At 49.6% G+C, this 18,163-nt stretch overlaps 1 protein-coding gene across 2 annotated transcripts in view; it reads right to left on the bottom strand.

Annotated features, from left to right (window-relative positions):
* Nucleotides 1-263: 263 nt before the first annotated feature.
* NET1 (neuroepithelial cell transforming 1) overlaps nt 264-18,163 on the bottom strand; it is a 56,683-nt gene continuing 38,783 nt past the window's right edge. The window contains exons 1-10 of one of the 2 annotated variants that reach the window (XM_065674082.1): nt 13,156-13,293; nt 8,870-8,977; nt 7,676-7,843; nt 6,843-6,905; nt 6,309-6,405; nt 6,118-6,194; nt 5,402-5,659; nt 4,748-4,918; nt 3,172-3,358; nt 264-2,081 (exon numbers count right to left, since the gene is read on the bottom strand). In XM_065674082.1, the coding sequence (XP_065530154.1) occupies nt 1,690-2,081; nt 3,172-3,358; nt 4,748-4,918; nt 5,402-5,659; nt 6,118-6,194; nt 6,309-6,405; nt 6,843-6,905; nt 7,676-7,843; nt 8,870-8,977; nt 13,156-13,248 (1,614 nt within the window). In that variant the 5' untranslated portion in view covers nt 13,249-13,293 and the 3' untranslated portion in view covers nt 264-1,689. Of the gene's footprint in view, nt 2,082-3,171; nt 3,359-4,747; nt 4,919-5,401; nt 5,660-6,117; nt 6,195-6,308; nt 6,406-6,842; nt 6,906-7,675; nt 7,844-8,869; nt 8,978-13,155; nt 13,294-18,163 lie in introns of those variants that run through there. The other variant, XM_065673994.1, reaches the window with a different exon arrangement.

Raw genomic sequence — 18,163 nt, 5'->3', positions numbered from 1 at the left:
CAGCAGAGCCCTGTCCTACAAGGGTGGTGGCTGCTCACACCGCTCGCTGAGCTGTAACCACCTGCGTCAGGGACGGTTTGGGTTCGAAGGGACCTTAAAGCTCACCCAGTTCCAAGCCCCTGCCGTTGGCAAGGACACCTTCCACTGGAGCAGCTTGCTCCAAGCGCCATCCCCGAACACTGCCAGGGATGGGGCAGGCAGCTCGTGTGCAGCAGAGCCCTGAGCACGTCCCTCCCCGGCAGTGACTGAGTCAAGGCAGGAGCGAGGCTCTCAGGAGTTTAATGTACTTGGCACTCAAACTGTACAACGCATTTACAGAGAACCACACGTCCGTGTCTATGTACACCCTCCTCCATCCCAGCAGCACAGGCACCGACCCTCTGCGTGTGAGATACGGCTCCTCACGCCCAATTTTGGGTAATGCTCAAGGATGGGTACGCGGGAGCGCTGTCCTCACCCTGGCATCACCGGTTGAAGGGCAGGAAGGACCAGTCGAAGGACCTGTTGTTGGCTGTGCTCAAAGCTGTCACCACTTCGTTTCCTACAACCCTTTGCAGTGCATCTCTTACACAAATCTTTGGACCTCTAGAACATGGCAGTGTTGCCGTTATGAGTATATACAACCTCTATCTCCTCTGGCTTTACACCTCACTTTCTCTTCTCTACCTTTCTACCACATGCAATAACCCCTTGGTTGCCTCCAGTCCTGCCTCCCTGCGAAAGGCATTTCATTTCCAAAAGGCAACGGTAACAAAAGTAAATCTACCTTCACTCCCTGCTATTCCCCTCTAGTTGCTGCTCCTCTTCCCTCCCCAAACCCTTTACACGACGTTGCCTAAACCATTCCTACACCCCAGCAATGCAGTTCTCTTTCAGTAGTCCAGGGCAAACACAAGCCTTTGTGGCTCACTGTGATGGGGTAGGTTGAGTGTCTCCTCTCAGCCACCAGCTCATCAGTGCCCCATGGAAGTGTGGGGGTGAGGCGTTGCCACGCACACCCCAGAGAAGGAATCAAGTACTTGAAAGGAAATGCCAAGTGTGAACCACAACAAAATACAAAAGTACAAAAAAAAAAAAGGGAAAAACACAGAGAAAACCAAAATAACCCCCCCAAACTTGAACAAAACTACCACAAAACAATTAAATAGCTGGCAGGTTCCGAGAGTGGAAATGAGGAATGTACAAAGGACATAGGAAGATGAAAGATTCCAGTAGGTAAATTGAAACCCTGTTGAACCTGGGGTCTGGTTTTGCTTTTTTACCACGGAAAAGTTGGATTCTGGGAACCACGGCAAGGAGAAAATGGGAATTCAGGTTTCGAGCGCCCTTTAGGAGGACTCCTGTGTGTGGATCCAACGCCCCTGCCCAGGGATGTGCTGCCAGCCCCTGCTTCTGCTGTAGCTTGCCTGGGTTTCAGCCTCAAACAGCAAGCTTTCAGAAAGCCAAGTCTGCTCCTCCAATCGGCCATAAGCAGGTTTCTGAATCCCTCCCAGCTTTAAAGCCAGGTTCAAAGTGGCCGTGTTGCTAAAACCAGACTCCAGCTCAACAGTGTTGACTGTATACCAGTAGCTGCCATTACACCATCAAGAACGTCCTGCTCAGCAGAGTGAATCCAATCATGCTCACATAGGAAAATGTACACAGTATTTATAAATTAACAGTCTTCCAGCAGGATGGTGCTGGGCTCCTTCACACCAGCGTCTCTTTCCGCTTCCCACTGAGCTGCTTCTCCCGCGTTGTCCTGTGCCCAGTCGATGATCTCTGTGCTTTCCCTCCCTTGCCTTCCTCCGAGTCCAGGATGGAGCCACACTCGGATGTGCTTTCATCCAGCTCCATCTCGGATATGCCAGACTGCCTCTTCTGGGCTCTGATGTTGGGCACGGAGGGGTTGTTCTCCTCCAGCTCCTCACTTAGCTCCGGCAGCTCCTTGAGCTCGGCTGTGGCTGCAGTCCGCTGGAAGGGAGCGATGGCTGTTCGGATGCAGTTCACCCACTGCTGCTTGTGGAAGACGTCGTTGGCCTGCAGCGTGTGGGACTGGCCTGGGCAGGGATCTTGGAAGCGAACTCGGAAGATATTTTTAGCTGAGGATAAACATAGGAAGAAGCAGATCAGTTTCAAGCTCAATGTTTAGAGATTGCATTGCTAGACAGGAGACCTGGACTGCTTTGCTGCAGGGAAAGCATCCAAACCCCACCAGAACCAACCCCAAATGCCACAACCCAGCATGGACACACTGAAATAGGTGTTTCCTAATCTGAGCACCAGCAAAACACCAGATATGAAGTTCACGGCCACCAAATACATTGCTAAGCACAGCACTGACAGCAGCCTTCCAGTACCTGAAGGGGGCCTATAGGGATGCTGGGGAGGGACTCCTCGTCAGGGACTGTAGTGACAGGACAAGGGGTAATGGGTTAAAACTTAAACAGGGGAAGTTTAGATTGGATATAAGGAGGAAATTCTTGACTGTTAGGGTGGTGAGACCCTGGAATCGGTTGCCCAGGGAGGTTGTGAGTGCTCCTTCCCTGGCGGTGTTTAAGGCCAGGTTGGATGAAGCCTTGTGTGGGATGGTTTAGTGTGAGGTGTCCCTGCCCATGGCAGGCGGGTTGGAACTGGATGATCTTGAGGTCCTTTCCAACCCTAACTATTCTATGGTTCTATGATTCATGTTAACATGTGGCTGATACCGTAAAGGAACCTCAGCCCATGGGGATTTGTGCTCAAGTATAACCATAGAATCAACCAGGTTGGAAAAGCCCTTTAAGCTCATCCAGTCCAGCCGTTCCCAGCACTGCCAAGGCCACCACTGCCCCATGGCACTGAGGCCTCGTCTCCACACTGTGTGAACACTTGCAGGGACGGTGCCTGCAGCCCTGCCCTGGGCAGCCTGTTCCAATGCCTGAGCACCCTCTGGGGCAGGAATTGCTCCTCAGCTCCATCTAAACCTGCCCTGGTGCAGCTTGAGGCCGGTTCCTCTTGTCCCATCCCTTGTTCCTTGGGAGCAGAGCCCAGCCCCTCCTGGCTCCATCCTCCTGTCAGGCACTTGTAGGGAGCCATCAGGTCCCCCCTGAGCCTTCTCTTCTCCAGACTGAACGCCCCAGGTCCCTCAGGCATTCCTCACCAATCTCCCACCAACACATTCCCATGCAGATGAACTGGTTTGCTCTGTACCTTTATCAGAATTGCCAAAGGCTCCTCGGAAAGATCCTCCCATTTTCACATCTCCATCCTGCAGGTCCTCCAGGAGCAGCTCCTGGACAGGGATGGGCTGCCTGTATACTTGGTAGGCCTGACGCTCATTGCGAGTGACCGGCCGGGTCAAAACCAGGATGTCTTGGAAGAGGAAGACATAGAGTTTCTGAAAGGAAAAATACATTTGAATATGAGCAAAGCATAATACTTTGCATTCAGAGCTGTCACATCTCCTCTGGAATTCAAGGCCACGTTATCTGGAGTTTCACCCATGTTAACTTCCCGAGTTTCTTGTTGCAGCAATGTAGAGCCTTGGCAGAGGTGGCAGAGACCACACTTACACCAACAGGTTTGTTATTTTAAAGACCCTTAAAAAGTGAATTATGATTTACAGATGCCAGGAATACCAGGAATAGGATGACCAGAAGCAGAATCTTTTCTGATAATACAAAATCCCAGACTGGTTGGGGTTGGAAGGGACCTTAAAGCTCCTCCAGTTCCAACCCCTGCCACAGGCAGGGACCCCTTCCACTGGAGCAGCTTGCTCCAAGCCCCTGTGTCCAACCTGGCCTTGAGCACTGACAGGGATGGGGCAGCCACAGCTTCTCTGGGCACCCTGTGCCAGCGCCTCAGCACCCTCACAGGGAAGAGCTTCTGCCTAAGAGCTCATCTCAGTCTCCCCTCTGGCAGGTTCAAGCCATTCCCCTTGGCCTGTCCCTACAGGCCCTTGTCCAAAGCCCCTCTCCAGGTTTCCTGCAGCCCCTTTAGGCACTGGAGCTGCTCTAAGGTCTCCCCTTCAGGAGCCTTCTCTTCTCCGGGGTGACCCAGCCCAGCTCTCTCAGCCTGGCTCCAGAGCAGAGCTGCTCCAGCCCTTGCAGCATCTCTGTGGCCTCCTCTGGACTTATTCCAACAGCTCCATGTCCCTGGGGCCCCGGATGCTTCATGTGTATACAAATGTAGTGGCCAAATGAAACAAAAAGAACCTGACCCCAACCAACAATAGAAAAATACAGAAAACAGAAAAGATTTGATGTTTACAATGAGGCTACTCCTGCAAGCCGGAACAAAAGGCAGCAAACCCTGGAGCAGAACAGGGTCTTTCAGCGCTGCTGCAGCGGGAGATAAACTTCTGGCAGTTCATCTCAAAGCCAAACAGGCTTTTGCAGGAACACTTTTGTTTGGAAGAGCTGTGAGCCAGGGCTCATAATGGGGAATGTCAGAGCACCTGAAAGTAAACAGCCAGCAGGAAATCCCTTTTGATGGAGTGCTTGGGCACAGAGCACACTTTCTATGGTAATTCTGTGCTAATTATTTTCCAGCTTCTGGAGGCCAATTGTAAAGCTGTCAGCAGGAAACTTTCCCTTCCTTACACTCTGCAATGCGGGCTGCCATCAGGTGCTTTCTCTTCTGCTTTTTATACTTAGCGAATTGTCTAAACTAACCTGAAGGATGGAAATGCTCCTGGTCCTGCTAGAACAGACAATCAGTTTTAGAGTACCTCTGAGGGAAGGTTTTCGAACCTGGGAATTAATCACCATGAACGTGAGGGACTTACATGTCCGTTTTTATTCTTCAGCTCCCCATGGCACAGTAAGGCTTTGCTGCCCTCAATCCTGGGGTCCTTCTGCTTCTCATCCAGGTACTCCAGCTTGTCAATGTAATACTGGCACTCTGACTCCCCCTTCTTCAGGTTGATGTCGGAGAGGACTCCTTGGATTATAGATATCTATAAATCAAAATAACAAATCATCAAATAGCCACCTCTGCTTGTGTATCTTCCCTGCTTAAGGATGCCAGACGATGGAATCCATGTGGACTGATCTCCTACTTGGCTTGTTGCAGTCACAGATTTGCATCCACCAAGAAAACCACCCCACAAGGTTGCTGAGGGTTTTAGAAAGCTTTCTAATCCCCCCAAACATCACCATCCAGCATGGACAAGCTGAAATGGGTGTTTTCTAATCTGAGCACCAGCAAAACACTATATATGAAGTTCAAATATAAATTGCAAAGCTCCGCAGTGGCAGTCTAAAGGTAGATGTTAACACGTATCATGTGTTTGCTCCCCTTAATGAACCTCAGCCCATGGAATCCGTGCCCAGGTATAATCATAGAATCAGCTGGGTTGGAAAAGACCTTTCAGATCATCAAGTCTTTTACGATGAGATGCTTATGTGAGAACAGGGATCATGAAATCACTGTTACTTACAGCTTCTTCCAGAATCTGGATATCGGGATGGTCTTTGGGAGTGTGCCTCAGGATCTCTTTCAGGAGCAGTGGGTATTTGACGAGCCGACTTCGAGGAATGTCCAAGAAGCTCCAAAGATCCAACTTGCGGCTGAAAGGAGACTCAAGGCAGCGCTGAAGAAAGTCCTGCACCCTCCTGTCCTGCTTCTTCTGATCCAGAAGTGCTTTGGCTGCCAGCTGATTGCTGCAGTAACCTTTGTAGGCATGGAGCCGTGGTAACTGTAGGAGAATAGAACGATATTCCAGAGTTAAATTCTATGTAGGAAAGGCAAATCACATTAACATGTCAAGCCTGGGGAGTTCTACTTCCCTTGCTGCAATATCTAACAGACTATCTTGTATATGTAGCTAGTCCTTTGTGAGTAGAACAAGGCGCACGAGGCCTTTGAAGTTCAGATGTTGGGAGATTAGTGGCGATAACACGACTGCAGTCACATTAGTGGCAAACAGTCCAGAAGATATAGTCGTTTCAAGCATAAATCATCAACTAATTGCAGTCACACCAGCCCAAGTCTCAAGAGCGAAATCGGGGCCCTTGTGGCTGACAGAGTCCCATTGTTTTCAGTGCAGCCAGGATTTCCGTTTCAATCTTTCACTCAAGGTCACAAAAGCTCCCAGCTTTTAGCTTACATGTTCTTTCAGCTCATTTTTAGTCTACTCTCTCTCTATGTACTCACCCACTTCACAAGAATGGGCCCAATCTGCTCCACTGTTCCATCTGGTTTTGTTGCTTCTCCTAAACTTGCCAACAAGTCTGGAATTCAAACACAAAAATAGAAGTTGCAACAATGCCCCAGTAAGCTGCTCTAACACAAGAAAGAGTTTAACTCTTAGTCAGCACACTGTGAAATGATCCTGTTGCTCTTACCTTCATGCAGAGGAATATAAGAATCCAAGTCACCAAATATGTGGGTGAGCTCCTCCTCAGACATGATGGAGAGTTTCAGCATGGGATCATGATAGGCCTGGCAAAGAATGGCAGTATTAGAATATATTCAGATCTCTTGAGTCTAACAGCTGACAAATTAAATATGAGGGGATATATCAGGGCAGATATGAAGTGACATGATACATGCAGGGCAGATATGAAGCCCACAGTAACATCAGCTTTGACTGCCACAAGATTCCCCTCTGTAGGAAGGTTCTGAGACCTTCACATGAAAGCTGTTCTCATCCAGGAGAGGGAACCCCCAACTGGCTCTGCAGGGTTGCAAAGAACAATCCTTTTATGGTTGGCTTTGCTGCAAGCAAGTTGCTACCATAGGATTGCTCACGTCAGCTTTCCAGGCCAGCTTTCCAAGTATGGATTCTGAGCCTGATAAAGCTCATGTGTAATGTTTGCAGGTGTAAAGAAATCACATTATTATCTGACTACTGAATGCAGGGAAAACAACCCACTCACCTTTCTGGCAAGCTTCAGGTCTTCAATCAGGTCCTGCTCTCCCCTGGACATTTCATAGATTGCCTGTGAGGAAAGTGATAGATTAGGAAGTGATTTTTAACCCCAGTTTTCTTCTAAAAGAGCTTTTCAGCTCACATAAAGCACATCCTGTCTCTGCAGCTTGAACAGGGGGGAGGTTTGCCATCTTATTCACTGTATGTCACCTGTGCACAACAACCTCTAGTAAATCTGCTGGCTTTCCCAGCTCCCAGAAAGCAAAGTTACAACTGTGTGAAAGCTCTGAGGCTCGTGCACAAGCCAAATTAAATAGTAGTGCCTTTTAAATCACTGCTTTTACACAAGCAAGTATGAAAAAGAACAAACCCCAGAAAACCAGAGGTCAAATCCCTTTAGTCAGCTTCTGTGTTGTCACTAGAAGATTTGTCTAAGAACTACAGGAAAAACGTAAGCCAAGGCCTTGCTGTTTGGCTTTCAACCAATTGTCAAGAGCTTTAAGACAGCTTGCTTTACAAGGAACCTGACTTTGGGTCTGCTGCAAAGCAACCAGTGTGGCTGGGTCTTGAATTTCAGCAATGCTGAGCACCCCTGTGGGAAGAGTTTGGCATCTCTGAAGAGTCAAACTGGGGGGATGAACTCCCTGGAGACTCTGGAGAGAGAAACCTACCTTTTTTCCCATGACTAATGCAGGAATAAATCTAGTGGTTTAGAAACAAGAGGTGCACAGGAAGATACAGCCACCCACTGATGCTCATTACTCCTTTCCCCACCAAGAAACAGCCAAAGCCAAGGCCCTCACTGCCTATCCCAGTCCTGCTGTTTAAGGGATATTGTACCTCCTGGCGCTTGATTTCTTTGGTGCTCAGGGACTCTTTCATGTTGACATCTAACATCTCGGACCAAAGAACACTGTTTCTTCTTTTAGGAGGAGTAGGAGCAGCAGATCTGCTACATGACTTCTGGGCACAGCCAGGAGATTTGCTCTCACTGCGCAGGGCAAATGACTGCAGGGATTAAGAAAACAAAGAGAGTTAAAAGAATATATAGAGCTAACGTTTCAGAAGTACAGGAGTATTATAGTATTATCCATACCCCTCCCAATCTCCTCTGTTGTGCAGGGCAGGAAAAACACACCCAGACATTTTTCCTTAGATAAAGGAACACTAATCAAGCTGCTGAGAAAGCCCTGAGATTGCCAAGCTTTTCCATGCACCTCTCCCCGCACTGATCCAACACTCCCAGCACTTGGGAGGAGGATGGGAACGTAAAGCTTGGGTTGATTTCCAAGGTATGAGGAAGTAAATAAACTAGGATCATAATTCTACCTATTAGGGGGGTAATCAGGAGCCACTTGAACTTTGCTCTCATGATCTGCAAGGTTACTACTAGAACCCAGGCACAGAAACATTCTTATCTGCATGCATGGCGTTAGTGTTCCTCAGACAACACTTCTGTAACATGAGTGAAAGATCTCTGAGCAGCAGGGTCAGTGCACGTGCTCCAATGCACCTATCTCAAGCGCTAGAACAGTTTGTCAACTAATTCCCTCTATCTGAATCAGTTTAACATTTTTATTGCTTAACAACCTGGTTATCCCACAAGCTACCACTGAACTGTTGAACTCTTCTTCATTTCCTAGGTCCCAAATAAGCTTTGTGTCCTTCGTCTTTTCCAACCTACTTGATTCTATGAGTCTATAGAGTGGATTTTCAGGAGATGCTTTGAAACCCCAGTGCCTGTTTTACCCCCATACAGGCAATACCTTCCCCGTATCTCTGAGGCTTCTAGAACTATAGAAGCAGCTCTTCCCTGTGAGGGTGCTGAGGCGCTGGCACAGGGTGCCCAGAGAAGCTGTGGCTGCCCCATCCCTGGCAGTGTTCAAGGCCAGGTTGGACACAGGGGCTCGGAGCAAGCTGCTCTAGTGGAAGGGGTCCCTGCCCGTGGCAGGGGGTTGGAACTGGATGAGCTTTAAGCTCCCTTCCAACCCAAACCATTCCATGATTCTATGACTAGAAAGCTTTGGTTTTTACCTGTATGGTCTGCCCGAAGCGCCGAACAGCACCATTTCTTACAGGAGAGATCAAGTTTGCCAGGGATGTGACCCGTGCTAAAGGCCGAACCCTCTTGTTGCTTGGCTCCTGTAAATAAAGCAGAGAACAAATTGTACTGCCTGTGACTCCCACTGAATTTCTCAAGCTGCCCAGGGAGGTTTAAAAAGCATGAACCCACTTAAGGAGTGGGAAACACAGCAAAGAGGGTGGTTTGAAGTAGCCATTCATCTTGCAAGGAAAGCAGAGGCTGTAAATATTTGTCTGAAATGGAAGGTTGCAATTAAACTGCAGACACTTTGCCCAGTAAAAGAGACAAGATAACACATACATCAGTCAGAAGTCAAAATAGGGCTCGAATAGCGACTGTTATGGTCTGAACATAAATAGCCTGAAGCATTTTCCTCCACAAGGCAAGTGCCTCTCAGCTAAAGATGGAGCTGTGATGAGCTTCTCCATTTTATCATGTCTTCCTTTGTAGAAAGAATGTGCTTTTCCATTTGATTTTGGAGAGAAAAGGAGCAGTCGGAGCCCAGAAACTATTGTAACAAACAGCAAATGGCCACATGCTGAACATTCCTGTGAGGGACACGAACACATGAAGTAGACAGAGTTTAAACCACTCTTTCCAAAGCTTCTTCTCCGCTCCTGACTCTCCCTTCAGCCCCCACAAGTCATAACCATTTTTCTTATACTTATTTAGATTTGAAAGACAGAGCTTCTGCTTTTCTACACCACTAATCCCTGCTGGGAACCCGGAGCGTTTTCAGTTCTGTGCTGACCAAAAGGCTGCCAAGAAAGAGGAAACGCCCCACGGAAACCTCCTGATGCTTGAGCTTACATCACTTTTGAAACCTATGCTGGCAACTATACGTATTTCATATCAGTAATATTGTGTTGGAAGGACTGTACAGAAAAGGTGTGCCCAGTGGGAAGCCAGGGAAAGATAGGCTCAGAGCTTAACGACAGGGGAAAGGCAGGACAAGGTGCCCCGGTGCCCTTCAATATCTGGCAGATGGTTGGATGTGACTCATCATCACAAGGAATTTCTTAGCGTGAAATTCATTTAAGTTGATGGAAACAGACTCTTTTTTGAGTTCCTTTCAGCAGAAGTTTTACCATTACGCATTTTGGGTTAATCACATTTCAGTATCTCCTCTCACATTTCCAAAGGCAAAGACTGAGACGACAGCTTAGGACAAGCTGCCTGCTGTCTCCACCTCCATTCCCGTTTGGTGCCCCAAACTCTTTGCTTCTATGTGAAGTGACAACTGCTGGAAACCGAAATAATGGCAGTAAGAACACACAGAGCTGGATTCCAGTCAGGAGACTGAGGAAGCAGAAAAGCTCTGTAAGTAAGATCTGATTTCAGCAACATGACCCGAGGAGCGGCCGTCGCCCTGTCTGCCTACATGCAGTGTTAGGCAACAGAGGAGCTGAGCTCACACTGATTTAAGTCTTCAAAGTTGCAGGGGTGGGGGGGTGGGGGGAAACATGAAAAGAAACAGTTTATGAGTGATGCAGGACAGAAAGACCTCTTGGCACAGCATAAAGTGTGTTCAAAGCTGTGCTTAAAGCCCTCAGAACTATGAGGGTACTGTGGAAAGCTTTAAGAGAGTCCTCAACCTTGAGCTGAGTTTAGGTAGAGCACTGGGAACTGCAGTCCTGCTTTTCTTTGCCAACCATGAGGCTCCAGACAGAGTCAGTCAGGAAAAGGATTATGCAGAAGGCTGGAAAGTCAGGCCTGGCTCAAAAGAAAACAAAGAAACTAATGAATTGCAGACGTTTCAGAGTGGAGGAAAAGGAAAGGTGATTTACTTCTGGAAAACAACGTATCGGTGTACTAGAATAAAGGGATACAAGCCAAGAGAGGCTTAAGACACAGCAGGAATGTAAGCAGAAAACACACAGACATAAGCCACACACAGCTCTGTCAAGGCCAGTGATATAAATAGCATGGCAAAGAAAAAATGTGGCACTGAAAATGAATAGCAAGAAACCTCAGGGCTTTAGGATGCTTGTACAGCCTTTCGCAGCTCGCTGGTAAAGGGGTCAACCCTGCAGCCTTGCCAGATTGGAGCTGCCATGTCACACTATCTGTGCGGAGGGACATGTGTGAATGCTTTCCCCCACATCTGCGCTGGGCTGAAGTGACACATGCATATGCACAAAGTCTGGCTGAAGGCATTCCTGCCGCTCTCTTTGGGACACAAGGGCTCCCTGGGATTATAAATCACCACTTTTCTGAGCAGTTGATACATAGTGAGATGTGCAAAGATGGGATTGATGGGAAAACCCTGCTCCATTGTAACACGAGGGAGCAGTGCTCCGAGAAGCCCTCCTCTGCCTTGAGGAAAGAGGAATTTCACACAGATCAGACATAACCAAAGGGATTTCTGTACATGCAATGTGCCTCCCTGGGGTGTCTGGCCAACAGAAAGACTTGTGTATGCTATGAATTCACTTAGCAAAAGGCCATTTCCCCTCTCTTAAGCAAATCCCACTTTCTGTTCTGCGAGTGCTCAGACACGAACAGCTCGACTGCCAAAATCAAGCATCTGTTTCTTCTTCTTTTCCTTCTTGTTTGATCCAAGGGAGGAAAAAAAAACCCTCTTCTTAGAAACTTCGCCCTCCCTGCGATCTGCGTTTCAGGTTGAGGTCATGGACTCCCCTTACAGTCAGCCTGGGTGTAAGCCGAGCCTCGGAGCGGCTCATGCTATGGATAACTTTGGCTCAGGCTGGAGATTTTATTTGAAACAATGATTGCCCTGTCTCCACCGTGTGTTACTTACAGGAGCTCAGATTAGAGTGAAGCCTGCAAGGTTCCTGTAACAAAATGGTGGTGTTAAGCACTGATTAAAAGCCCAGCGAGTCCAACAGCACCGCTTCCATTTGGATATACTACTTTTTTCCAGGAGGCTCTTTATTAGAAGTGAATATAAATATATTATACACACAAAAAGCTAAATTTGAAGGCAACACTTCCCACTGGTGGAATTTCTTCATGTGCAGGTTAACTCTTTGATTGTGAAAGGCCTGCACCTCACTAGAAATAAAACCAGGATCTGCTTTTGAGCAATGCCCATTCAGCAGCAGCTCCAACCTTTCCCCTCGCGCTGGGTAATAATTAGTGGGTTTTACAAGGATCACTTACTAGAGAGCAATGTCCTACGTGCCTGTCCCACACCACTGAACAAGGTGACAAAGCAAGCAACCACGCGCAGCCAAACTTTTCCTAAGCAGCCAAATAAGCAAAAAGGGATTTTAGTCACCAGCTCCTGGCAGAAATCATCACCTGACTGAAGATTCATGTGCAAGGGGATTGCTGAACGTCAAGCTCTGTTCTCAGTACTCAAAGTGAACAACCAGCCTCTGGTTTCACACGTTGGTAGGAGATTACAGCCCATTCCCACATCCAGACGGCTCTTTGCAACCAAAGCAGCGCTGCTGATAACTCGCAATAGCGACTCACTACCTGGCACTGATACAGGGTTGGTTTAAGAGGCATTACTCAAGCCCAGACCCAAGTTTAACTCCGATACTGGTTAGACCCTACAGAAAATACATGTTTGAAGAATTAGAGGCGATTTGCAACCCTTGAAGCAATCTGGTTCACGTTATTCCTCTCCCAACATCTGGTTCCCCTTTCGCACAATGCGATTGCCCAAGTTTGGCTGTTTGAAAGGCAGGGTTTGACGAGCCCAAAGCCCTCAGAAGCCCCCGAGCTGCGTGGAACCGCCTCGTTTTCCCTTCCCCACCTCATTTCACCGCTGATCTCGGCAATAAAGCCCTGCCCAGGGCAGCCGGTCCCTACCTGGTTGCTGACCTTTCGCCTCCTGTCGCAGCAGGAGGCATGCGAGCATCAACCAGGAATGCAATTATTGCCATCTACATAACAACGCATGATAAAAATAACAATACTTCAAAAAAAAACAAACCCACCCCAACCCCCATGATTTAGGTGTTTTTAATGGTTTATGCAGCAAACAAGCACACCATTTGGAAACATCCTGTCAGGGATGCAACGAGCGATTTCTTACTGAAAATCGCAGTGGGAAGAGCGGGGTCAGGAGCTCGGGCTCCGCTCCCCGCTCCCCCAAGGGCTACGAAAAGCGTCTTTTAAAAGGCAATATATCTATACACATTAACAAATCACTGCCTGGGTGATCGCCTCCCCGCAGGCGCTGACCGAGGGAAGTGGGGGGGAAGTCCCCCAAATCCACCTCTTTTCCCCTCCAGCACCCCCTTTTCCCCGGTCTCCAGCTCACCTCCTGCTCCCTGAAGGACTGGTTCTGCGCGTCGATCACCCGGATAGTCCTTTTGATGGGCAGCAGCCCCCCAAGCTCGTCGTGAGCCACCATGGCCGCAGTACGCGGAGTCCCCTCAACCCCAACCCCGCCGTCCCCTCAACCCGCGCTCATCCCCGCTCTGCGCCCGCCGGCGCCCCGCGCCGCCACCTCACCGCAGGGGGCGGAGCAACAGCAGAGACCACGCCTCCTCCAGCTCTAAGCCCCGCCCACCGGCGGGGCGGTCGGGGTGCTCCCTTCCCAGCCCTTATTTCATAGAGCCCCGGACTGGTTTGGGTTGGAGGGCACGTTAAAGCTCATCCAGCTCCAACCCCTGCAGCGGGCAGGGACCCCTTCCACTAGAGCAGCTTGCTCCAAGCCCCTGTGTCCAACCTGGCCTTGAGCACTGCCAGGGATGGGGCAGCCACAGCTTCTCTGGGCACCCTGTGCCAGCGCCTCAGCACCCTCACAGGGAAGAGCTTCTGCCTAAGAGCTCATCTCAGTCTCCCCTCGGGCAGGTTAAAGCCATTCCCCCTTCTCCTATCGGTACAGTCCTTGATAAGGAGTCCCTCTTTAACATCTCTGTAGGCCCCCTTCAGATACCGAACAGGCTGCCCAGGGCAGGGCTGCAGGCACCGTCCCTGCAAGTGCTCACACACCGTGGAGATGAGGCCTCAGTGCCATGGGTCAGTGGTGGCCTTGGCAGTGCTGGGGAATGGTTGGACTGGATGAGCTTAAAGGGCTTTTCCAACCTGGTTGATTCCATGACTCTATAAAGCTAAATGTGTGGTTTATTTTGGGGGTGGTTTCCCCCTCCGTTTTGGTGCTGGCACTTTCAGCACTGAGACCCCCCACCACCTACAACCATCTCACAAGTGTGTCGATGGGACACGCTCCTGACAGCGTCTTTGCCTCCACAAGTTGTTTTTTTACCAGCTTCAGCCCTCCTTGCTCAAAAAAGGGGAAGAATTCTTGTCTAGACCTGTGCTTTTCAGTCTGCTCTAGAGGTTGTGCTGGCACTGCTCTGGTAGCCAGGGGCTGGGCTCAGCCTCTCCCCCTCTTCTAACAGAAGAGCCTGTCCCAGCAGGCCCGGCTGGAGATGTAAAGGTTTGTGTTTGGTGTTTGTTTGTTCAAGTCATATTATTCCTGGCACTGCTACAGATCTCCGAAAGAAAAGGTCTCTTGTGCTGGTAAAAATAAACTGAGTTGATGTGGCGAGAGGAGGGGGGCTGTGTTGCTGCCTACCTGTGCTCACCAAGCTCCTGCCTGGAGGAGGCAGGAGGTGTTTGCAGTGGTGTTTTTCATCGTGGGGATCAGGCACATCCTGCTGTCCCATTCCCTGGAGTTTTAGGGTTTGTTTTAATCCTTATTTGCTTCTCTTCCCTGGAGAGCTGCTCTCAGCACATCCGTGCCTGTGTAACCTCTGCGGTGCAGGAGCAGGAGGTTTAGGATCGTCCTGCAGGATTCTGAGAAACTCGGGATACAGCGAGTTTCTGTGCCCTGGTTGGAAGGACAGGCTGTGACTCTTCCACATATGGGTAATTCCTTCTAGGATTACTGAAGTCAACCAGTTTAAGACAACAGAAGAGCACAAGGGTGATGACACAGGGGAGGACCAGGAAAAACCCTCCATTGGGTTTTGATAATTTTTGGGGAGTATCAAACATTTTTCCTATGATCTAAGGTCAAATATTTGTTAAACTTGGCTCTGGAAGTGCTGGGCAGGGCTTGGAGCACCCTGCTCTAGTGGAAGGTGTCCCTGCCCATGGCACAGGGTTGGAGCTGGATGAGCTTTAAGGTCACTTCTAACCCAACCCATTCCATGATTCTATGTTTAAAGATTCAGGACCCAAAGAGCGCATCTCTCTTCAATGAGAGGCTGTGCTGAGTCACCTAAAAGTAGGGATGAACAACCTGGAACCGAGAGGGAAGGCATGAAGCAGAGTCACACACACAAAGGTGGCATTTAAATGCTTCTTGGTAGGACCAGAACACCATGTCCTGCATCCAAGAGCACTCCACGGCATGTAATGTGTTTTCTGTGATGTGTTCCATAGTCCTTCTCCATCCCAAGCCCTCAGGGAAGGGACCTGCTGTCATAGAAGCACATGATTCATGGAGACAGGGACTCCCTGACCTTCTGTGTGACACCTTGTGAGGATACCTACATCGTGGTGATGCAACAGGGCTGATGCAGCCTACTGATGTCATGCTGTAGAAACATCTGGCAACAGGGCTCCCTGTCTGCCTCCTGGCATGGCACGTGGGAAGGGTTACGTGGACGACTGCCCATCCTTCAAAGCAAAGGATGGGTAAGGCCTTAAAGCAACCAAAACCTCCCTCAGACAAGTGGTTCCCAGCTGCCCCTGAAAAACATGAGATGATTTCCATGCACTAGATACATCTGTATGGATTATTAAGTGACATTTTGAGGCAAAACTCACCCTGAGATCCCATCCGGAGAAGCCTGAATACAACAAGGGTGGAAGGTGATCTTGCACAGGTAAAATAACTGTGCCCCAGGCCCAAGGTGGCCTCTTTACTGCAATATAATCACTACAGCCCTAGAGCAGCTCTGAGCACATTACGATACCTGCACATTATCTGCCTGTGCTCTACTTACGACACATGCAAGAGGCAGTGTATGACCTTTAGTAAAGTTAATTGTAGTGCAAACACCACTGCAGTGTGCAAACCATCCTGAACAGGCTGTGGTACTGGGGAACCCTTTGAGGAAAGCCAAAACAAAGAGAAAAAGAAAGAATTGTTCCATGTGCAGCAAAAGCAACAAAGACAGGCTGAGAAAGCTGGGCTGGGTCAGCCTGGAGAAGAGAAGGCTCCTGAAGGGGAGACCTGAGAGCAGCTCCAGTGCCTAAAGGGGCTCCAGGAAAGCTGGAGAGGGGCTTTGGACAAGGGCCTGTAGGGGCAGGCCAAGGGGAATGGCTTGAACCTGCCAGAGGGGAGACTGAGATGAGCTCTTAGGCAGAAGCTCTTCCCTGTGAGGGTGCTGAGGCGCTGGCACAGGGTGCCCAGAGAAGCTGTGGCTGCCCCATCCCTGGCAGTGTTCGAGGCCAGGTTGGACACAGGGGCTTGGAGCAAGCTGCTCCAGTGGAAGGGGTCCCTGCCCGCTGCAGGGGTTGGAATTGGAGGAGCTTTAAGGTCCCTTCCAACCCATACCGGACTGGGATTTATAGCCTATACATTCTACACCATAATCCCAACTTCCCTCTAACTCAGGCTGTATTCTTCTACTCAAGTCCATCTCCCTCTGCCTTCCCCATGCTCCCTGCCACAGCAGGGACACCCTCCACTAGACCAGGCTGCTCTAAGCCCCATCCAACCCAGCTCCTCTGCCCTGGCCCGAGCCTCTTTCATGCCTTTCCCTTCCCTTCAGCCCTCCAGGCAGGGATCAGCCCATGCTGCGGTGGCCCTGAAGCCATGAGAACGTGGCCCAGCCGGTCCCTGCACTGGATAACAGACCAGTTCTTCCTGCTCTCTGCCACTGGGTATTAATAGCATTCCTCCCCTGTACTCAGGGAGGATTTTCACTTCTAGGAGCAAAATACCTTAGTGACTCCCATCCTACTATCAAATGAGGGAGCTGGGAAGAGTTCAAGTGACAGGAGTCACCCAGCCCTCGTTTGACTTTTATTTATAGCCTGGTTTTTCTTTTCCACAGAGAAGGGAGGACTGTTGTTACACAGAGCTCTTTGCCTCAAGTCCTGAGCAGCCTCATACCTGGGACATTCCTTCTCCTGCAAGTTATTCTGGGCTGCTACTAAATTAAAACGCTCTCTGGGGTATTGACATGCCATTTTGTTATTTCAGCCCCAAAGCATCAGCAAATAAACTTTAGATTAACAAATGATGAATTCCTGAGGAAATATGCACCCAAATTCCAGTGTATAATTCCAGGCTGATGTAAGTTTTCACAGTTAAAAATACTCAGTTGTTTAAGCGACACATGGCATCTGGCTAGTGCCAGAGGTTGCCAAGTGTGGCACGTAGGAATGCTCCTCAACAGCTGAACATGTCCTCCAGCACCGGTGTCCAGGGTGGGCAGCACTCACAACCTCACCCTGCCTCGTCTCTTTGCAGTGCTTGAGAGAGCTGGGCTGGTTCAGCCTGGAGAAGAGAAGGCTCCTGAAGGGGAGACCTCAGAGCAGCTCCAGTGCCTAAAGGGGCTGCGGGAAAGCTGGAGAGAGGCTTTGGACAAGGGCCTGCAGGACAGGCCAAGGGGAATGGCTTTAACCTGCCCGAGGGGAGACTGAGATGAGCTCTTAGGCAGAAGCTCTTCCCTGTGAGGGTGCTGAGGCGCTGGCACAGGGTGCCCAGAGAAGCTGTGGCTGCCCCATCCCTGGCAGTGTTCAAGGCCAGGTTGGACACAGGGGCTTGGAGCAAGCTGCTCCAGTGGAAGGTGTCCCTGCCCGTGGCAAGGGGTTGGAACTGGAGGAGCTTTAAGGTCCCTTCAACCCAAACTGTTCCATGATAAATCACATATGAGGAGGGCAGGCAGACACAGTTAATACAGAACCCTAGGAGGCCTGGATTGTGATTTTCAGTTTACCATCAGTGGAAGAGAATCATTACAGCATCCTCAATATCCTCATAGCTCAGGTCTGACCAAGTTACACAACCCCAACCATCAGCCAGGACACTTCGGGGTTGCTTTATTTTATACCTAAGCCCACAAGAAGGATGTTTGCTGCTGCTGACAAGAGCCAACGACGAATGATCTCAGTTCTACCAGTGGCTGGAGAGGGGAAAAGACTTGAGCTGGTGCATTAACTGAGCCCAAAGGCTGGGGGGTATTCCTCAGCGGGCACTTTTCCCAGATCCTGGATCCCTCCAACGTGCCTGACATCTGGATTCAATTTCTTCAAAGAAAGAACCTGCGACATTTTAATCCCTTTGGCGGCTCGGAGTCTCGGGGAAAATGAAAGCATCCATCACACTCACAGCATATTCCTTTCCACTGCTGTATGTTTGA

This window comes from Lathamus discolor, chromosome 1 (assembly GCF_037157495.1).
Source record: "Lathamus discolor isolate bLatDis1 chromosome 1, bLatDis1.hap1, whole genome shotgun sequence".
NCBI lineage: Eukaryota > Metazoa > Chordata > Aves > Psittaciformes > Psittacidae > Lathamus > Lathamus discolor.
Note: the sequence above shows the minus strand (reverse complement) of the source record. Positions and strands in the feature narration are given on the sequence as shown.